Source organism: Nothoprocta perdicaria, unplaced genomic scaffold, assembly GCF_003342845.1.
Source record: "Nothoprocta perdicaria isolate Ctin4 unplaced genomic scaffold, notPer1 scaffold_0, whole genome shotgun sequence".
NCBI lineage: Eukaryota > Metazoa > Chordata > Aves > Tinamiformes > Tinamidae > Nothoprocta > Nothoprocta perdicaria.
Window position 1 is genome coordinate 18,185,522 of NW_020454092.1, and position 22,546 is coordinate 18,208,067.

The following is a 22,546-nucleotide window of genomic DNA, read 5'->3' on the forward strand; positions in this document are numbered from 1 at the left end:
TTTTTTTTTTTTTTCTCCTCCTATTTGAGGAGTTTCTGTTTGTTTTGTAACTAAACGGTGAATAATGGTAGATGCAAAAGGAAAAAAAATCAGAATATCCATCCAAGCCCAGCAGCCTCAGGGCAGTGAAGGGCTGAGCGCTCGGAGAGGAGCGAGGGCTGCTCCTCGCCAGGGCGGCAGTGAGGCCGCAAAACACGTGGAGAGGTCGTGGAAAGCAGGAAAACCCCCAGAGCAAAAGCAATCCTTTTCCTCTCTCCTCCTCCTTTATCCTGAAGGTAGGAAACACCTCSCAGGGCTTCGTTCTTTTTGGCCCAGGATCCGGGTTTCGTGGAGACCTAGGGCAGAGGCTGGGAAGTGGAGGCAGGTCCTCGTTTGTGCCGGGTGTTTTGGACGGCTGGGACACGGGCAGCACAACCCAGCCCGCCTGCTTGAACATGCAGGGCTGCACAGTTACCCTTTAAGGCTGCAACAGCCTTCCTCAAGATGAATTACCTAATGATGCAAGTAAAATTTCTTTTAGAGTAAAGCAATACTAAAGATGTCTGGGGGAAAAAAAGAAAGATTCGTTCATGTAGGTTTTGAGCACTGCAATGCAGCAGTTCCTGACATTTTGGGGTTGAACGCCCACTCTTTTTTTTTTTGATTTTTTTTTTTCCTCCCCCCTTCACAGCACAAAATAAAAGTTTGCTTGGGAAAAAAAGACCACTGCAAGCTTGGTGCAAGAATGCATGGGGGCATGTTAACRTAAGGAAAGAAAAAAAAAAAGATAATTTTCAAGCTGAAGGATGTGCAATTTGTACGGCGAGCAAGTAAGCTTTGCGGGCGCGTTATGCGAAGCGATGGCACGCGGCGGGAAGAGGCTCGGGAGCAGATGTTCTATACCTGCCTCGTTACTAATTTCAACAAGTGTTCGCCTTCTAGCTGCTGCCAGCAATGGCATGGTTTGTTACCATGAGCAATTTTCTTAATTAACAGACATTAATTAGCCATTTAGCAATTTTGCAAGCATTTGTTTAGCAGCTTTCCTAAACATGAATACCACTGTGATAATGGTACTGATTAGAGGGTCCCCTAATTAACAGTACAGGGAAGGAAAATTGAAATCACATAAATTAAAAAGGGAGGGGAAGTTAATGAAGGCAGGACATATTTGCACCTGCAAATCTTTTGTACTACAGAAACTTGAGTGCAATGTAAATAAAGTATGTTTTTTCCTTTTTTTTTCCCTGTTACGCAGAGTGATGTAGCCAAACACATTTAAACAGGCWGCCTCCTGCCAGCCTTCCAGGGAGAGCTGGAGCGGCCCTAGAGACAAGAGCTGCCGTGGGCAYGACCTGCTCTGCCGCCTGCTTTCCGAAGGGGCCATCCGAGTGTCCCCTCGCTGCTTTTAGGAGGTGCTGAGCCCAGAGGGAGCGAACAAGGCTCTGGTGACGAGCAAGGCCCTTTCTGCATGTTGCAGCTATGGGGTTTGGGTAGGGAAGAAGGGCAGGGATGAACAGGCAGCAGAGCGAAGTGGGAAGGACAAGCCTGGACCCTCCGAGTGCTGCAAGGTACCAACCCCATGGCAAAAGTTCCTGCAAAACACGTGCCCGGAGCCCCCCAACTTCCTCCTCTGCACGGATTCGTTCTTCCTCATGCCTGGGCAGACATTCTGCGCCGCTGGCATTAATTAAAGGTGAGAGGAGACCCATTCGAGCATTCAAGACTGACCAGCAAGCGCGTTACTGCAGTTGGCGTCTCCCCSTTCCCTCCCGGAGGAGGGAGAGCGCTCTTGGATCGCCCCCTTCCCTCGCTCCCCTCRCGCCACGAACCTCATCCCCTGCTCAGTTAGCCAAAACAGAGCACGGTGCCAAGAGCAGCGCCGGGTTAAGTGACTGCAGGCYGGGTGCCCCCGGGCACCTCGGGGCTCGGTGCAGCCTTTGCTGGCGAGCGGCACGGGGCACTAACCAGGCTCCTCGTGGTCACGTTACTGCCATAGGGAGGCTCCCCACGGCTGCTGCTGTGCAATGCACACCTTGTGCAAACCCCTCGGCGAGCGCGGCGCGCGCCCCCAACCTGTGATGCAGTGGGGAAGCGGCTGGAGGGATGCTCTTTTTCTTCCCTTTTCCCAAACCGCATCGGAGATGCCACCCCGGRGCCGCTGAAGATGAGGTGTGGGGATGAAGTCCTGCTGCAGACTCGTGACGGGCTCCTCGGCCAGCGCTGCAGAAGCTGCTGCCCCTGCAGCATTTGCGGATGTTACGTGACCAGCGCCGGACGCCTGCCCACACGGGTGCTCCAGCCCTTACCTTTGGGCACAAACGTGCAGGCTGGAGCGGGGAGCTGCCCTTTCAGGCTCCCCGCAGAGACCTGATCCCCGTTTCCTCGCACCACAGCAACCAGAAACACCTTCAGCGGAGACGCGGGGCTCGGAAACGCTGCGGAAATCTCTTCACACCAGCTTTCCCCACGCCTTGGCAAGCTTTGATTTAATGCACTACATGCAAGGTTATTCTTTGCCTTCTTCTAGCTACAACAACAAAAAAAAAAAAAACCCAAAACCCCAAACCAAAACATCTAAAAGAGTGTTAGAAGAAATCATTTCAGAGAGCTCTAGGTTTCCAGCCTACCTCACAGCCTCATCTCAGCCTCATCTCCATTTTTTTCCCCCTCTTTACTACAGGGACTTTAAAAGACAAATCTGGACTATTRGATGACAGAAGTTTGCTACTGCTGCTGCTTTATATCCAGAGTTTCCATGTGATCAGATTATTTCCACTCCGTCTTTCATGAGCTCAACTTCTCAAAGTTCTTGTAAAATATTAAACATGGAAAATTGCACCAGCGATCATAGTTCTGCATGTGTCAATTTATGTTTCAAGAGTAATTCACCACAAATGGATCATGTTTTATGGGCTACATACTTTCAGCTAATGGTGGAGTTTTGATATTTAAAAACATTTCCAAGTACCTCTGGGGGTGGCAGAACAATGAAGAACGGGAGAAGGAGGCAGAGCATCGATGCAACAAGACACCAACAACTCCGAGTTTGCAATAGGAAGGTGTCTTGCATTTTAAAATCTTTCTCTGCCTACCAGTTTCAGCGTTACAACATACCAAGATGAATTAAATGAACATTAATTAAGGATTAATTATTATTTTTTTTTAAATTTAATCGCCGTCAGAGAGTAAAAGGGGTGTCCTCTGCGGGGTGCCTGGCAGGGGCACCTCGGCTGATTTAAGAGCCAAAGGCAGGCACAAATCCCCTGGGGAGGCGGCAGGGCTGGTGTGTTTAGCATGCGCCTCACCTGCCACTAAATCATCCTCTAAGTCACTCCTGGAAGTGTGACTTGGGTCCTTAACGTCCCCGCAGACAACGTTACCCGTGGTCACTGACGGACACGAGGAAATTCGTTTTACAGAGCCCTTCACAGCATCACCGTGACAAAACTCCCCGTAACGGGGCTCTATTAAGGTCTTTTAAGGGAGGCTTTAAAAGCAGGGGAGGTTTGTGACACCCTGGAGGCCACCGGCCTCGTTCCTCCACCTCTGTGGCCCATGCGCAGCCCCGCTAACCACACTGCTGCTCCAGGCCTTGCCACGGGTTTTGGAGCTCTAACTTGGATGCTCCACGAGGAAAAAAAACAGTGTAAAAATGGTTCCATCTTGCCCAACCGAGGCATGTGGGGAGATCCGGACAGGGCTCCTCGCACCTCGCAGGGCACAGGCGAGGGGGACCCACCAGCTGATGTCCTGGTTTTCCAGCAGTGCCTGCTAAAAAATTCCACAAAATTCCAGCATCCAGTAAGAAACTTACTGGGCACTTAGTGCTTGGAGAGCTCTGCAACCAATTGCTGCACGTCGCGGCCCATAACCTAAACCACCCTGCCCGGGGCCCGCAGGCTGGGGTTCACACACTACCAGCTTCCTGCTCCTAGAGAGAATTCCCTGTCCCACAGAGCAGCCCTTCCCAACACCCACCCCTCACAAGCAATCCGAGATGCTGCAAGGCACCCCAGGCTCCCAGCAGAGCCCAGACCGGCTCCTACCCCGGGCAGAGCTGCAGCTTTGCCACGCAAGGGGCAGCGCCCAGGGCCCCCCGGGACGGGGCTGGCAGAAGAGCACGGAGGAACGGTCGTCTTCTGCACGTAAGGGACCTTCCATGTGCTGGGGCTCTCCGGGGGCGGCAAACCAACGATGTCGACTGCGACGGAGGCAGAAGGTGCTGGGTGAAGACCCAACTGCATCTTTCTCCGAGAGAGCAACGAAACGTTAGCGCTGGCCAAATTCCCCACAAGACCTACGAAGGGAGACGTGGGCAGGAGAGCTGCCTCTCTTGCATCTGGGGCTTCCAAGTGCAGAATTCTGATTTTAGGGAATATGTTAAACACAGCTCTTCAGGAAACAAACCCATGGGAGCTGGAGCCAAGAACAGTCACCTCCATCTGGATGGAGCGCCCGAGAGAAAGTTGACTGCAAATCCCACCATATGCTCCAGACATTCGTTACCGAAGCTTTGGGCATCCTACTAAACTTCCAGAGAAACTTTCTCCGACACTTGCTTTTTCTTTCCCTCAGCCTTCCTCTCTCTCACAAGCCACGTTCCTTCCAAACTTGTAGAGCACTTACTTACACTCTAAGAGAAAACCCAGGAGCGCTAGGAAAGCTCAGAGAACTAAGAGCGGTTCAACCAGCCCTTTGGGATCAGTCTGGCTCCAGCTTCCACCCACTCTTACAGCGTTGGTGCTGCAGGGAAGCCTGGAGCTCAGGAACCAGCTCTGACACAAGCCCACCGAGAGCCAACGCTGGTTGCTCCCGCTGACCCTGCAACAGGCCCCGCAGGTCCCGCCGCACCATTAAACCACCGTCCTCCGCCCAACGCGCCGCTCGCTCCCGGGCAGCCTGTCCTGCAGCAAATCCTGCTCTTCCGCTACAGCACCGCTTGGGTCACAGTAATGATTTTCTGCCCAGTGCAGTAGAAGGTGACTCATCCCTCTCCAAAGCAACCAGGCTGCCGTTCCCCGGGCTTGGCCGCTTTGGTGTAAATATTGAGTAGCTGCTGGATTCGGCGGCGCCGTGCGCAGCGCCCGCAGCTCCCCGGCCGCTCTCCTCGCCAGCGCGCTGACGTGGAGGCCCTGCTTGGCCTTTGGCCAGCTCCTGTGGACGGCCGGACGTGCTGTGGCTGGAAGAAAAGCGGCTCCAGGTGTCACGGGAGAAGGAAAGCCGGGCTGGCCCCCAGCACCAAGGCCTGTGCACCCTTCCGCTGCTTTCCATTTCCTAGCACAGACAAAGAGCTGTCAGCAGCAATGCTGCTGGAATGCCTTCGTGGTCAGGGCAGGTGGCTCCTCTTGTGTAGGGTCCAGCTTTGAAAACGGGACTACCCACAGGCAGGAGAGAACCCTCTAAACCCCGGGCTTCGGTCTCCAGGGGGAGAGAAGCAGCTACGACAAGCTCTAAATCGTACCTTTCTGCTCCGTAAATCTTTTCTCTAGCAGCAAATCCCTTCCCTGGAATCAGTGTTGAGAGCACTATTCCCAAATGGAACGGAGATGGACAAGGCGCTCCTGCGCTCGCAAAGCCGGTGTTCGTCGCGAGCAGCTGGCAAGTAATGCAGACTCTGATCTTTTAGTCCGGCGCTCCCTGGAGAAGAGTTACATTTCCCTTCCCGGGGAGGGGAAACGTGGAAGCGGCTGGAGGAAAGAGCACAGCTCACGATGGGGGACACTCCTCGGGAAGCTGCCTGAACGGCAGCTAAAGAGATTACTTGAGAGAATTTCAAATCGAGATATCCCCAAGAGGAACCATTAGAGACGTGAACCGTGTGCCCTGCTCCGGCAATCTCCACCGCTCAAACACATCCCGCCTGTTCCGGGGGGCTTTGGGAAGGCGTCTATTGTACTCACGACACAGGCAGCAAATCGGATACGTGTTGGCATTTGTGTTTTGCTTACTGGGATTTGCGGGAAGTTCCCTCTGGCGCAGAGACAGGGGGGTTTGCTGGGCTGCTCTTGTGCCGCCTCCAAGAAACTGCTTCACAGAGGCAGCAGAAGGGACCAGACAAGGCTAGCGGCGGCCACGGAGCTTCTGCTAAAATTAGGAGTCTCCAGAGCAGCAGCAGATCTCATGCGAATAACATCAGACTGCAAAGATTTCTGCCTCACCTGAAGCTGCAATTCCAGCGGGCGGAAAAGAGCACAAAGGCTAACGGGGAAAACGGGCTGCTGCTTAGCGGGAGCAGAAAGAAATGGGATGCTTCCCATCTCCCTGACTTATCCATTATGTGTGGACATCCCTGCGGGTCCTTTCCAAGACCTGCTCCCGGGATGCCTCCCCCAGCTGTGGGCTGTGAGATGGAGGGAGCTGCAGCCCCTGCATGAGGCCTTGGCGGCACCAGCACCGGATCAGCGCCGCTCCCCTGCCTGGGGAGCCAGCGAGGGCAGCGCTCGCCTTGTTGCGGATGTGCATCGCTAAGCCTCACAGGAAACAATAAATGAAATAAGGGTGAAATACCTGCACTGGCTCTGCTTTCTTATATTCTTGCAGGAAAATGCTCTGCACAACGCACAAGTCTCTTCAGTGGGGGGGACTAAGCGGCTCAGGAAGCACTAGAAGAGATGGGAGCCCGTCGGCCACGCAGGAGAGCCGAGCAGCTCCGCGGCTTCACTCCCCTCTCGCCCGGGGGGGAACGGTGACCTAGTAAAGGGATGGGAAAGGGAACCCCCCGGCGCGAGCTCCCACCGCCGGCCGCGCTCCCGAGGCCTCTCTGCATTAGGGGGCAGTGTCGGAACGCGGAGCAGCCGGCGCTTTGTTTTGGTGCATCCCGCACTAACTGCTGATGCATAGCTAACACAGCCCCAGACATTGATTTATGTTCAACTTTCCATTTCATCAGAGCGAGCGTTAGCGAGCGCGGCAGCGGGCGCGTTTGGGAGGGCAGGCACGGCCGCGGAGGGGGCTGCTCGCCGGCTGCACGCGCGCTCCCTCCTCCACCCCCCGTGCCCCATTTATTTGGCATTAGGAAGGTCTTACGCTCCTATTAATAGCTTGTATTTTACCTTCTGTAAAATAACCAACCCTGCCCTGCTAGAGCCCCTTGCCCTTTGCTGGGGCAGGAGGGATCCCACGGAGGTATCTGGGCGGGCATCAGTTTGGCTTTCAAAACAAAAGCAGACACGACTTTGATGACCTTTAGGAGGACAAGCCGCGGGTTTGTTTGCTCCTTTTAAAGGAACAAAGAAGGAGATTTAAATAAAAGCATCTCCTCCCGCTGGCTGGGAGCAGGGCAACCTTTTGTCCGGAGCACAGGCTCATGCCAGCCGCTGCGCTCGCTGGCACCGCTCCGACGAGGGAAGGGTGCCCAGGGCCTGTCCTTTTCTATCCGCACGAGTTTTGGGGAGACTCTGCAGGCTGCGTTTCCCTCTGGCCCCGAGCCTAAGGTGGCTGCTGAGCTCGGAGAGAAGGAGCAGGCTGCCCAGGGAGCCGGGCAGGCTGCAGCCGGGGCACTGCAGGCTCCTCTCCTCTCTCCAGCAAGCCACTTCCAAGCAATTCCTTGCTTTTCTGGGGCCACCGGCTCCCAGGAATGGCCCGTGCTGTTTTTCTTCCCCTTCGCCAAACAGGGCTGCACATCCAAACCTGCAGAGCTCACACTTCCCGATGTGGCAATCCAGGATTTCAGCAGCAAGCGGAGCTGTGCCGGGCTACTCCCTCCACATCTCCCCGTTTGATGCTCCCCTTCAATCCGCTGCGTTTCCTGTGACCTTTTGGGTTTTGCCCTCTTAAGTTCAGCGCTTTAATTTCCTACAGAGACAAGAAATTAACCCCGAGCTGCGCACGGCTCAGCGCGGAGCCCCACGGCCCCTCAGCCAGAGCTGAGGCTGCAGGGAGCTGCACGTCCACCCTGCGGCTGGGGGTGATGCTCCCGCGTGTAAAAGGTGGGACTTGGCTTCCCCCCTCCTCCTGCCTGGGAAGGGAAAACCAGATGTTGGAGGGCTTTCAGGAAAGGAATCCCTTGGGAGGCCACGTGCAAGACACATGCCCCTTGCCCGCGCGCACGGGCGCCCTTCCCTCCCCTGCACCCAGGCCGGGCGAGCACCCAGCTCCACGGGGCAGCGTCTCCCCGGGACCCTGCAGTGCTGCAAGGATGGGTGTTCCATGTGTGTGTGCTTCCAGGAGGCTCCAGGCAGCCCAAGCCACAGCTCACGTGGAAGAGGGGCTGCTTTCGAGCCCACTGCCTGCAACCCGAGTCACGGCAGGGAGCGAAGCCGGCTTGCAGCCCGGCTGCACGAGAGCTGGGGTGGGCTCTCTGCTTCTGAAATACAGCCCCAGCACAAAAAAAGGGGCTAAGAGAAGCCATAAAGGAGAAGAGGGAGCCTGAAGCCTGCCCATGGGAAGCATCCTGCATGCACAGCATGTGTGGTGGGGCACTGGCAGCGCTCACAAACACCGTTCCTCTCCCTTATCCTCCCCTCTCCGTTAAACCCATTCGACTGGTGATTTTTACCTAACTTGTAGCTAGGTCCTTGACTCTCAAGGGGCTCGCAGGGCTGCCGAAAGGACAGTCCCCTCTGCACCAGGATGAGATCAGGACTTTGGAAACACGCTTGCTGGAAGCAGCAACTTGGCCCTGGCATTGCTGGCAGCAGCTCTGACCTGCGAGATAGCATCTCTTCTGCTCGCCCCATCCCCTGTCGCAGAGCACTGCTACAAGAGCAGCCTGTTTTAGGGTTGCCAGTCAATACTGGATACTCCCGTTTTGTCATAAGCATGTTCAGGAAATGGGATCTCTCTGGAAAAAATAAAAAGCTCCTTCCCTCGCCCCTGACTCCCATGCACACACAACGTGCGATACCGCACTAAGATATCGCCCTAATAAATCACAAACAGTTTATCAAGCTCGCCTGTCTACTGCCCAAGAATTTCTCCCATATACAAATCACAAGCCCTGATAAAAAAACAGCTTGCCAGAACACATGTTTCTTTCAGCTGTTGCATGAACAAGCCCCTAGTCCTCACGAAATAAGATTTGAATGCACCAAAAGTTCACGCTGCTACAAACCAGTGCACATTGTGACGTACAGAAATACATAAAGGAAAAAAAAAAGCAGATTAAAAGTTTCAAAAACTCCTTTTCCAAGTGCTTGCCAAAATCTTATTCACGAGTATCACTCAAAACCTACTTTACCTCATCTTTAAGCACCAAGCCTGGTGCTTAATGTGGCAGAATGAGTGGATAAGGCAACTTGAGGAATTTTGCTGGGTATTTGCTTACAAGGTGCCTCGATGGTGTTCAGTGGTTTGGGCTTGCACTGAAGCCGCTCCTGACTGCAGCCGTAGCTTGAGCCAGCATTTGCTAGTGCTTTCAGTGATTGCATTTGGAAAAAATCGAGCGGTTAACCAGCGGGGGAAAAAGTTTCAGGAATCAAAATCCAGCGTGTTTTCAATTATGCATGTCTGTTACGACCAAAGAGCAAATACAAGCTCAACCCAAACACGAAACAAGGCAGCTCTGGAAAAATATCAATTGTAAATACAAAATAACCTCTTGCAGCAACAAATGAATTTGCTTTAAGGCCACAAAAAAAAAAAAAAAAAAAAAAAAAGCAGAAAGTAAACGTGGAAGAACAGCAGAGCATTGGTTATTTATACACAGGTCATCTCTGTTGGCACAGAGCTACCCCAGGATCCCCTCGGAAAACCACGGAGCCGCCACGGAGCGTAAGCAGCCACGTGCCGGGGAAAAGCGGCAGCCTACCTGGAAGAAACCTGGCGGGATGGGGCCCCCGGGCATCCCGTCGTTCGGGGGAATGTTTCCAAGCACGGGACTCGGGGCGGCAGCTGCGCTCTGCGGGGAACAAAACCAGGACAAACATGTTGGTTTTGGGGCGGAGGGAAGGAAAAACGGCGTCTCTCCTCGTGCCTCCACGTGGACTCAATTAGCCCCTTCCCGCCGCCCTCCTGAGCGAGCGCCCGGCCAGGCAAGGGAGCCGGGAGCTGCCGGCGCCGGCCCCCGTTCCCCATTCCCAGCCGGAGCCGCAGCTCTCCCGCCCGCTGCCTCTCCCTGCCTGCTCGCTCCCGGTTTTCCAAGCATTCCCAGTAGCCATTAGCACACAGGGACAAGCTCACACACAACCTGCCACGGAGAAGAGGGCAAAACGTGGGATCGCTTCAAGACTCCTTTAGTTATTTCAGCAGTGCTGGGGATGCACCCCAGGCTGCCATGCAGCACACGGTTATGGCACAAGCTGCTCTCCGGCTTTTTAAAGGTCTCTCCGGGTCCCGCCGCCTCGCCGAGAGGCTCCGCTGGGCGGGCGCTGGCCGCGCGCTCCGCGCGCCGGGCGCCGGCGGATGCGGATTGCCGGGATGCAGCCCTGGCCGCGGGCACCTACTTAGCAACCGGGTTAATATTTACTTGCTCTCTGCAACCCGCGCACAACAGGGATCCTGCCCGTACAACAGCAGCTCTGGAGCGGGCCCGGAGAGATCCCCAAACCCGGTGGGGAATCCTGGCTCCAGGAGTGCGGCAAGCCAAGGTTTCCATCCTGCTCCCGGCTGCCACGCGCTTCCCCTGGGGTGACACGGGGCATCTGTCCCTGCTGTGCTGTTCGGCAGGGAGAGCATCCATGTGGGGGATCCAGGATGGAGGGATGGGACCATGGGAATTGGGCCCCATCACCTGCGACCTGCGAGCGACGGGGACCCGGCACAGGCGAATCTTCCCGAAAGGGCCGGAGGAAGAGCCCCTTGATGCGGGAAGCTAAGGGAGGGTATCTCCCACACAGGGCTGGCTCCGCACGGGGTGCCAAGGGCTCCCGTGCCAGCCGGTGTGTCCCCAAGCCCCACGGAGCGCAGCCCGGCTTGCGGCAGCCTGCCCGAGCCGTAGCGCACCGACGGGCTGCAAAAAGGAGGCATCACAGGCTGAGTCCTCCCAATAAACAGCAAGGACCAGGTCTGAGAGTTCCTACAGTTAGTAATAATAACAATTAAAAATAAATCCTGGCAGTAAAAAGAAAGCCTGTCCATCCCCGGCTCTTTTTATCAGACAGCAGCAAAAATAGAAAGCAGGGGGAGTGAACCCAGTTCTCCCCCTCCCTCCATCCCCCCAAGTGGGTCAGCTATAAAAGTAAAACCAAATCTTAATCCAAGGCCATGAACATATTGCAGTTTCTCTGCAAAGCAGATGAATGTTCTTAATGCAAAAATATATAAGACCAAGCCCCAAACTGCAGCAAGTCCATTTAGAATTTCCTTTATTAAACCCTCTATCACGCAAAATGCTTCCCTCCAAAGAAGGCAAGCGCTGCAATAAAGCTGCCAAGGTGATATTTTATGGTTTCAAGAGATTTCCAGCACACCATAATCCCTTGCTGGGGAATCTCCCAAAGCGAAACAGATCCCAAACCAGCTTGGAATGAAGCCACTCGCATATCTGGGCATTCCAGGGCCCGCATACACCGCAGGAGAGCGGCACCGTGGTTAGCAAAGGGGACGGCAATGTGCACTGGACCCTCTGCAACGACACTAACACAGACTTGAGACCAACACTGGCACGATGCGCTCAGCACTCGTGGCAGCAACACCCCCCACGCTGCAGCCGAAAGGTAAATGAGCTTTGGGTGCACGTTTTGGGTGCAAAAAGACTCGGTCTGGTAAATGTATACAGCTTTTAAGCCCTTGCATTGAACCAGAGCGCGCTGCACACCACCTTCCCTCGGCAATAGGAAGCAGAGGAAGGAGCGAGCAAGGCAGCCAAAGAAAATCTTGAAGCCAATGCACATTTTTCCACAAAACCACAGAATATTTTTCCGTGATAAACACCCCCGGTCTCACCTATGCGCGTGCGGTGCAAGCGCGGAGCTCCAGCTCCTTGCACATGTGGCGCTTGGCAGAATTCAATAATTAAAAACCCGCGAGTGCCCTGAGCGTACAGCGGGATGGGAGCCAAGCTGGTCAGTCCTCGATGAATGATTTACGAGGCTGCAAAACGCCATTTTATTTCGTTTCGTTCCCCTCCCGATCACCACCACTAAGGCGAACGCACCGAGCCCTGCGCGACGGTTGGGAGCCGCTCGGCCAGGCTCGGGCTCCTCCATCGTGGCACTATCTTCTACCAAGGGGCACGAGGAAGGGATGGTTGCCATCACAAAGAGCCTTTCCCCAACCCAACGAGCCTTTATCCCAAACCAGTGATCTTTCCAGCACTGAGTTCCTAGAAAAACAGGGCTCTCTCCCTCTGCCGGCTGCACCCGCCGGCCGGACCCTGCCCGACCGCGGGCTTTGGTGGAGCAGGACCTTCTCCGAGCTCGCTGTTGGCTTGCAGGTCCTGTGGGAAAAGCGGAGAGCGCCGAGGAGCAGAGAGGCTTCCACATGGAAGAGGCCAACATGCCAGGAGAGCTGCTGGTGCCGAGCGCTCCGGGAAGGCTCCATGAGGAGCAGGAGAAACGGGGGCACAGGCGGCAGCGAGGAACGGGCCAGGCTCCCCCACAGAAACCACCCGAGAGGGGGTTCAGGATGGAGGGGTAGGTTCTGCCACCACAGGTCACGGCTCCGACGGCTCAGCGGTGTTCCGGGAGATAAAGCAGCCGGGAAGGCGCCTCCTGGCCCTTCTCCCTGCTGCTCCCACGGGACGGAGGCGCGAGGCCGGGCACAGCGGGTGAGCCGGCGGCGTTAGCGCAGCGCGGGGCCGGGGAGCGCTTCATTATCGCCCTGGAACCACCCGCTGGGTTTATTTGCCCAGTTGTGTTAAAGGCGCTTCAGCACCCCCGTAAAAACGCAGCATTTGGCAAATTGCATCTTGCAACGTTGACAGTCGCTTCTGGGTGACCGCGCTGGGCACAGGAACTTATTTGCACCCATTGCCAGTGCCGAAACCTGGAGAAGGTGCGAGCGGAGCCAGAGCACCCTGATGCTCCAGGAATCCCGTGTCCACCATGGGAGCGGGATGGGAATGGGCAGGGAAGAGGAAGTCATCTGCTTGTTTAGCTAAATAAGGCTCCTGACCACCATGCAAAACTCATCCCTGCTCCAGCAGCAACACAGAGCCCGTGCCAGCTCACAGCACACGCAGCCATTCCCAGGAACGCTACCTGGATGAGTAAGAGAAAAGGTCACGGATCCAGATCCTAAAAGCATTCCGTGATTCCCGGGACTGTTCAAGTCGCCTCGCGCTCCAGGGCTGGGTTTATTAGCGGCATTCAACTTGAGCGGGAATTAGCTAATTCCCCTCCTTATGGGGGGCTAGTTTCGTGACAGCTATTGCACAGCCAGCCTGCGTGCGCATTTGCATTTTATTAGATGGTAAATTTGTTCTGTGCTGGAAACAAAACGCGATTCTTGGGACATATATATATATATATATACATGTATATATGTGGGAAATATATATAGCTTTCCCACATACGCTGGATTTTTTTTTTTTTTTTGCCTTTTTTTAGTGGAAGCAAGTAGCATTATGACAATCTGGATCACTGCATTTCGCTTCCAAACCTAGACACTCAGTTAACACACCAACTTGGTATGCCAGCAGATGCCGTCTAAGCCTTTAAATCGCACACTAATTGCACTAATTGAGCTAACAGTCTCTGTTTCGTCTCCCTACCCTGAGTCAACCAGCATCTTCTGGTACTGCTGTAGAGATCCAAGCTGTTGACTGTAGTGTTATTTTGTCAGCCATTAAACGATTCATCAGAGTCATTAATTGATTTATTACTGCTGCCTGCAAGTATAGCTTTGCAAATAAAGAATGATGTAGGTCAGAACGCAATAGAAATTGGACAAAACAACACAGCTAGGAGCCGGATGCTTAAATTATCCGTAGGAGTCCGCTCACGCCAGCCCACTGACATTAGGTTAAGGAGACGAAAAAAAAAAAAAGGAAAGGAAAAGGCAGGAGGAAAGATGTGCCGTTTGGCCGCGGTGCCAGAAACGCTGCTCGCCGGAACGGCAGGGAGAGCTCCCGAACGAGCCCGCGTGTGGAGGCTGCGGGGCAGCCGGCTTCCCAGGCCGCCTTTCCAACCGAAGTTGCCAAGGGGCTATTCCAGCAGCCTCATTTTGTTACCCTAACCCTCCAGAGGAACCCATTTCCTTTCTCTTTTTCTGATTTTTTGACGCTGTCGATGATGAGGATGGAGGCCGCGCCGGGTCTCCTCTCCCACACCCCGAACTGGACCAGGGTGCTGGGAAAGCCGGGGAGGCTCCGCGGGCAGCGGGCAGCACTCCGTGCCTGGGGGCAGGCTCGGCTCCAGCCCTGTGCTCCGGCCTTTTGCTTTCATTTTCTCTCACCACAGGCAGAGCTGAAGTCTCCCCTCGATGCGAAAAAACAACAAGGAACGCGGGGAAGCAGCGGCTCCGGCGGCTCCCTCCCCACCGCGGGACCACAGCGACTTCCCGCCGCCCTCTCCGGTCCCTCCTGGATAAGGGCGTGTGCCGGCCCCGCTGCCTTCCCGGGACCCAGTGGGGCTGCGCAGGGCCCAATCCCGCCCTCTCCTCCCGCATCCATGCGCTCCCAGAGGGAAGGAGCCCGGAGCCGGCAGGCGCGCAGCCAGGCCCGGAGATAAGGCCTTGGATAGCCCCAGCGCGCCGCCGGTGCCGTGTCGCCCGGGTCACTGGGTACCTGATGGAGGAAATAAATCCCTGCCAGGATGGAGCCATCCCCGAGCGGGCGCTCAACGGCCCAAGCTGGCGAAGGGCGAGCCGCGGCCGCGCCGACGTGCTGTTCCGTGCTCCGGATAGCGCGCTGATCCGGCATGTTCATCACCTTCAGCTCCCGCGCCAGGGCAGCGCCGAGGGGCTGGGAGCGCTGCAGAGCCGGGAGGAAACGGCTCCTTCCTGCCCCTCGGCGTCTGCTCCCCGTCCCTGCTCACATCCCAGCGGGATACGCTGAGATCCCGAACGCTCCCTATGAGTCCAGCAAATCCCAGGTCCTGCCAGCAGTATTTATTCTACATTAAAATGGAGCTGATTCCTCCCCTCTATCCCTAGTTCAGGGTGCTGCAGTTTTGGGTTGTCCACGCAGCCAACTGGCTTCATTGAGCACAGATCTCACCCCGACACCCAGGGGCTGTTTTCACTGAACCCCCACACCTATATCTACTTTTAACACCTCAGAGCAGGTGACAAGGTGCTGACAGCCAGTAGAGCAGCACAAACCCCTGAGGCGTGGGTATCCCGCCATGGGTGATCACCACACCATGGGAAGTGGGGCCCAAGGGAAATTCCCTTGGGCAGTGAATCCCAGCGATGGGATGCGAGGCCCACCAGCCGGCTGCTCCGTATCCCTTGCTGGAACACATTCCCTTGGCGGGAAGCATCCTGGGAGCAGGCAGCTCCGACCTCGTGGCACAGGCAGGCAGATGGGCTGGGGGAACGGGACAGGGAGGAGCAAGGATCTCAGCAGCATGGAGAGGAGACAGGAAAAATACGAAGGAAGAAAAGAAAGACGATGGCTGAACATTGGCCTGTTGGCTCCAGATGTTTCTTTCCCTTTTCCCCTCCATTTGCCTCTCATATCACACACCCAGCAGCACAAGTTGGGATGCCAAAGGGCGCAGACCCCCCTCTCACCCTCTGCTTCCCTCTCCTCTACTTGTAGCAGGAGAAATGCTTCCACTTCACGGCGCATCCCTTCCCCTTCCCTCCCATCCCGGTGTCCCCGTGTCCCGTGGAATGTGACGGGATTGTGATGAAGTCAGTGCGTTTCACCACGGAAAGCAGCCCGGCTATCAGAGCGGAGCCCTCTCCCGCTGCTCCCGTGTCCCCCACAGTCTTGACAGGCCTTTTTAAAACCTGCTCCTGGGTTTAAAACCTGGGGCTAAGTTGGCACCTCCAGCACGAGTGCTGGGGGATGCTCGGAGCCTCTCTCTGCTCCCTTCTCATTTCTCTGCCTACAGCACAGGCTTTGGAGCACGAGAAAGAAACGAGCGGCCGGGTCAGGACTTAGGCAGCCTGCATAAACAGGTAATACTGAATTTAATTGGACTCCAGTTAAGCCTTTTCATCTCATTAAAGCTGCCTTCATCTTATACAGCGAGGTTTTAAATTTAATAATAGAACACTCCCACACCTCACAGTAATCTGATTAATGCCAGGGGCTGACAGTATGTTGACCATTTCATACAGATCTAAACACGAGATGATTTTCTGCATTAGGCCCGTCTTTGGGTTGGTGGTGGCATCTGTGTTGCATCAATGCAAAAAAAAAAAAAAGGGAAAAGGAGAATGAAAATGAAAAAAATGCAAGCCCACTGTGCACGGTAGTGTGTGCAGGGCTGCCCAGAGCTGCAAGGAGCTGCTCGGGTGGCAGCAGCTCTGCCCCGTGTCCCGTGCACGGCCAGGAGCATCGCTCCCGCCTCGTCCCGTGCCTGGAAATCACGTTATCCGAAAGCTTTCTCTGCTGCTTTTCCCATCTGCGTCGTGCCAGCACCTTCAGGAGACCCTGCAGGGAGGAGGTGTGAGAAGCAACAGGGCAAAGAAAGGAGAGTGCTCTGCGAGTGAAGCAGCAGCTCGCTGTAAAGAGCCTCCACAGGAGACAGTGATGCTGTTTTACTGCTTCCCATATAGCACTAATACCTTGTAAGCGCAAAGAATCGTAACAGGTTGCTGCCTCCTTGGAAGAACACTTAAAAATCAAGCTGCAAATGACAGTAAAACCAGCAGTTACACAACTGGTTCACAGATTTCCATCTCCACATCAAGCAGCCTCCAAGCTGGGGCCAGCTTTGCCTTCAGAAGAAAACTTCCCAGTTAGGAATGGATCTTCTGGCCCAGGGGCAGTTTTGTGTGTGCACCAGCACACACCTGTGACACAGAACTGCACCTTATTTCCACTCAAGTTTTACATACGTCTAGTTTGACCGGATCCCTGTGTCTGTGCAGACAGCAGCTTCGCTCCTGCACGAAGAGAACGTGCAAGAGATCAGCAAGTCACGACCGCCTGCCCTGGCAGCTCCAGCTAATCCCTGACAGACCGAGATTCAACCTCCCTTTCTACTTGGCATTGCATTGATTCACGCGGGTTCAAGAGCAAGTCTTCACCTCTACAAAGAGCAGAGATGGGAGAAGAAATGGTGGAAGAATTTCTTCCAGGAAGGGGAAGAAGTTGGAGCTGGGATGCTCTGCAGAGCAACCTCAGCCCAGAACTGGAGGCTGAGGTGCAAGCCACTAGGCTGGAGGTTCTAGCAAACAAACTGGTTTCCTTTTATTTTAGCATGACAGAAGGTAAAAAGAAAATAGCCTAGGATAAAGCTTTGTGCATTGGTAGAAGAAGAAAACAGACCGAGTGTTGCAGTATAATCACACACTACCCAAATGCCATTAGTATCACTCTCTTGGGACACTGGATTTTGCTGCAAGGGATGCTTTTTGGTGAATACAAGTTTAACTTAATTATACTTGTAATATACACAAGACTTTCCTGATTGCTTGAAAGGCACAAACTGAGAGCCACCCGTTTCCCCATTTGGGGAACAAAAGCAGCAGTTTGTGGCTCAGCCAAGAACCAACATGCGGGATGACACCTCCCTTAAAAAAAAAAAAAAAAAAAGGTTAAAAAAAGAGGAGGGGGATTCAACCCCCAGCCATTATTTTCACATTTAAAGCCTGCATTTTTGGTATTTTTTTTTTTTCCTTTTTTAAAGGCAAAACAGTTCAATGGTGTTTCAAGCCAATACGGGGCTTTTTCCCTTATAAAAGATAATCTGAGACAGCAGCTCCACCAGAGCAGCTCCAGTCTCAAAACAATAGGGTTTTAATCTCTTAAGTAGGCGGCCCCCTTATCCCCGGGAAGGAAACCCCTTCAGTCATTTACAAGTTTGTAAATAAGGATCTTGGTAGCATCTCCCGGACATCTGCTCCGCAATCCTGACAGTGTTACTGCTAACATTTACAAACATCCTTACGCAAACACACATCGCTCTCTGCTGATCTTGCTTTATCTAAATATATCCCAAGGAAATAACTTGGCAGGGCTGCAAAATTTCACAGCAACCAAATTAAAGGGGGGGAAAAATAAATAAAAAAAAGGGTGTGTGGTGGGGGGCAGGAAAAAAAAAAAACGAAAGGTGTAAGACAGACTAAACAAGAATAAGCTTGTTTTTGCATGCGAGTGTGTATACAGACGGGTTACGCAGGAAAACTTTGTGGAAGTTAAGTGAGGTTTACTGGTAATTGCTGACTACGGAGTGGTGGTAAAACCTGCACTTCCTCCAGCTCCGAGAGCTGTTTAGAGATGGGTGCTGTTGGCTGGAGAATTGGTGTGTTCATGCACGCCCCGTCCTGAAAATTCAGTGCAAGGGTTAAGCCGCTTTGGTCTCCGGTGATTCCACGTTTGGTACATGCCAGGAAGGTGGTGAAAGAAGGCATTTTCAATGTCCTTATTGACAAGCTTCACAGCACCTCCTTGTTTTAATCCCTGCTTGCAGGCTTTTCCTCCATAACTCCAGGAATAAACATTTGTGTTCCCCGTGGCGGCCTGGGGCTGGAGCAGAAAGCGGGCACCGATCCCACCTGCAAACACGCCTGGGACTTGGAGCGGCTCCGTCTTCCAGACCCCCAAAACCTGCACCGCCTCCAGGCTTCCCGTCCAGTGCTGCACGCGGGGAAGCTATTTACGGAGCCCAGGGATTTGGTGGGAGCATCCCGGTGCTCCCGAGGCCACTCCGGCCTGGCTGACCAAGGTGCATCCGGAAGGAGAGCCCTTCTCCTAAAAATCCTCCACATCTTGGCAATCTTTGCCGAGGGCAGGAGGCAGAATATGGCTCCGGACCCAGGCCAGACCCCCATGGAAATGCGGCTGCGCCGGCGGCTCCGGAGCCACGGGCGTCTTTGCAAAGTCCCGACACCTCAGCCCAACATCAGCTTCCAATCTAAACACTGAGAAAAGTTTATGAACTCTCCTGCACTGCCAAAACAGCTCAAATGGATTTCACGCAATTAGCAGCTTGGAAAATGATGTAAATACACAGGTATTAATTACTATAAATTCTCCTCTAATAATCCCAGCAGCAGACGTGGCAGGCTCCTTTCCAGCAATCAATACTATCCATTTAAGGGCCCACCTGCCAAAAAAGTTATATAAAATAATTATATAAAATTTTCATTAGATAATGCAATTGCTTAGAACTATTAATCTACCGTTCATCCATCACCACGTGGCGCTCGGCTCTATCCACCTCCCTGCAGCACGACCATGGGGCAGCCCCACGTCTCCCTCCGCTCCTTCCCTGCTCCTCAAAACAACGTGTTTTTCCTTTCCTTATAACCAAATATTAGTGGCCACTTCTGGATTTGTTTCTTGTGTACCTACAAGAGGCGTGGAGAAAGCTCACAGAGCAGTTTCAGATTTTTCCCTTTTAAAACAAAAGGAGAGAAAGGAAATGCACGGAACAAAGCTGCCGGGAGAGGTAATTTGCCAGAGTTTTCTGCAAAGATGCGAGAGTTAAAGCAGATGGGTGTTGACTCCCTGCAACGCTTCTCACTTCATGTGCCGCTGCCGTCATGTTATAATTACGAGGGGTCACTCAGCCACATGCTCGCCGGCGCGCTTCCCTTCTGGACACACACATGTACTCGCATTTCATCTCCTTCCACGCTCGCCTTGAAAGCCGCAGTCGAGTGAGGAGCTCTCCAAATCAAGTCCTCTTATTTACCTGCCTTTGAAAAGCCTAAATTAAGGAAAAACGCCATCTCTCCAAAGGCAAAGCAAAGCCGACCCGAAAGGGGTGTTTGCTGATGAGCTGCAGGGAAGCCTCCTGGGCGATGCTCAAGCTCCATGCTCGGGTCCCCGGTCCCTTCTTCACCTTCCTGCCATCCCTGGGCCCTGCTGCTGCCGCAGGGCTGTGCAGGTGACCAGGAGATGCTACTGGTCCAGGAGGGGGTGATGGAGCCACCCACGGAACGTGGACCATGCAAAAAAGATGAAGATGCTGCAGAGAGCCCAAAGACACCTCAAGTGACAGCCTGAAGTGTCACCATCCCCTCGCCAAACCCTGCCCATTGTCCAGCTTCCTTTAAATATCCCTATGGTCAGGGATGTGAGAGCAGACAAATGCCTCCCTCTTCAAACACACAATTTTCAAAACCATTTTTGGGGGCAAAGAATAAGATCTGGGGGCAGGTTACTTCGGAGATACATTTTTGGATTGCAAACCCTCCAAGACAGGGACCAAATCTTGTTAGTTAAGTGTCGGGCAGCTCGGATGCAATATAAACATTAATACACTGAGAACATGTAATACAGCTTTAATTCTAATTTTTTCTTTTTTTTTTTTAAACTCAGGAAGCTGTTGGCTTTGGCAGCTAGACTTCTGTTTTGCGGTGCCTCTACAAATCACTGCTTCTGTTTTTTCTGCCTTGTTATAGTCTGAAATTGCCAAGTAAATTTTGGAAGGGGTTATAAGGAAAGCTAGATTTAAATTGGTAATCTAATTTAAAAGAGGGGGGAAAAAAAGAAATCCGCGCCTTTCTAAAAACACCACGCCATTGCACTCCCCGCATTTAAAAAACATGGTTTTCCCTTGTTCAGAGGATGTGCAAACAGCTCCTGAGGATATTGCCAGTCGCACGGGCTAGACAGCACAGCCCGCAGCGCCTCGACGGCTCCCAACACACGGGCGTGACTGCGCGTCAGCAGCGCGCGCACGGAGCGCTTTGCGCTTATTTATTTATTATTTTGTTTGCAATTTCCCATTTCAACCAGCTGCCCTTATCGACAGAGCTGCGGTCGCTGTTTGCTGCGATACCTTCAGCAAACGTTGCAGGACGGGATGGAACGAGGCACGGCTCCGTGCTGGGAGCCGCAGGCGCCCGGGGCTTGAGCCCTGCTGGGATTCCAGGGAGCCCTTAGGGCCGGGAGCTCGGCTTGGCGGCTCCATGGGAAGCGATGCAACCCCCTGGGAAAGCTGCCACGCTCGTCTCTCTGGAAGCAGGAATGTTTGGACGCAGGACTCTTTGCATGGAGGAGGCAGGAGCGATGCTCGCATCCCCTACACGAGCACGTGCTTCCTCCCTCTCCAGCACGTCCACGTGAGGCACTGAGGGATCGGGATTGGGATCAGGATGGCGAGCAAAACAGCAGCTCCGCGGCTGTGCTCCGTGCGCCCAGCATCCCCGCACCGGCGTTATCTCCCGCCACGGGCAGCGCGGGCAAATTAATGCAAAGACGGTGGCCGTCCCCCCGCTCTCGCCGCGCGCTCCCAAGCATCTGAATGCCAAAATATCACATTTGCTTAAGCCTATTTTCCTGCTGGCAGCTGCCCGTTATTATCCCGCCGCACCAAAGGCGACGGCGAGCGAGCGCGGCCCGAGCAGGTGAACGCCATCTGCCCGGCCCCGACGAGATGCCCGCTTTGCTGGAGACAAAAAAGCCGCCGGCTACCGTCTTCGGGCGACAATACGTGGCGCTTTTCAAGGGCCGCCGTAACCTCGCTGGGATATTCAAATGGCCTTTGTGTGCCCGCAGACGCGGCGGCACTCGCCCTCCCGCGCCACCGCCGCCGCAGCCTCCCGCGCGCCGCGCTGGAGAGCGGCTGCTCCGAAAGGGCCCTAATTGACTTGCCTACTGATCTGTGAAGAGTAAATTTTTCACAAAAAGGCCCTTAAAAGGAAAAAGAAAAAAAAAAAGGAGGGAAAGAAAAAAAAATCCAATCCCTCCCCTCTGCCAACAAAGCGGCAGGTTAACAAAAAATTAGCATTTCCAGCATGCGGCTTTGTAGCGCGCTCTATGCAATGTTACTGATAAGTATTAAATATGTCCACGGAGGGAAAGAAACGCCTCAAACTGAGGCAGAGAGGGCAGCTGACCTAAAAAAAACAAAACAAAACAGAGCAGGTTTTGACTTGCCGAGGGGGATAAAAACCCCAGCGCGGTGGCTGTTCAATACGTCCCTGCTCTCGCCCGCGGCGCTCGGCACGGCCGAGTCGGCCGAAGGAAACGCTTTGCCCTTGGCCTGGGCAGCGCCCGGGCAAAGTCCGTCGCCTTGCGCAAGCTGCCGACCAGGCCGGAGGGGAACAAAGGCGCTGGACTTTGCCTGGGAGCCGCGTGGGGATGGGAAGCGCCGCGGCGGGGCAGGCGCCCGGAGCCTCGGAGCCGGCAGCACCTCGGAGCTGGCAGCGCTGCGCGCACCGGCACCTCTGCCACCGCCCTGCGCTCACCTGGTGTCTGCCCCCAAAGTGCTGGCAGGAAGGGACACGCCGTGGCCACAGGATCTGGGATTGCTGGGCAGGGAGGAAGGGACACGCCATGGTCACGGGCACTGGGATTACTGGGAAGGGAGGAAGGGACACGCCATGGTCACGGGCACTGAGATTACTGGGAAGGGAGGAAGGGACACGCCATGGTCACGGGCATTGGGATTACTGGGAAGGGAGGAAGGGACACGCCATGGTCACAGGCACTGGGATTACTGGGAAGGGAGGAAGGGACATGCCATGGTCACAGGCACTGGGATTGCTGGGCAGGGAGGAAGGGACACGCCATGGTCACGGGCACTGGGATTGCTGGGCAGGGAGGAAGGGACACGCCATGGTCACGGGCATTGGGATTACTGGGAAGGGAGGAAGGGACACGCCATGGTCA

General features: G+C 54.3%; 1 protein-coding gene across 2 annotated transcripts in view; it reads right to left on the reverse strand.

The window, feature by feature from the left end:
• Positions 1 to 22,546, reverse strand: part of SSBP3 (single stranded DNA binding protein 3) — a 78,689-nt gene that overhangs the window by 11,888 nt on the left and 44,255 nt on the right. For both annotated transcript variants that reach the window (XM_026034574.1, XM_026034567.1), the window contains exon 5: positions 9,731 to 9,820. In XM_026034574.1, coding sequence (XP_025890359.1) covers positions 9,731 to 9,820 — 90 coding nt within the window. The remainder of the gene's footprint in view (positions 1 to 9,730; positions 9,821 to 22,546) is intronic.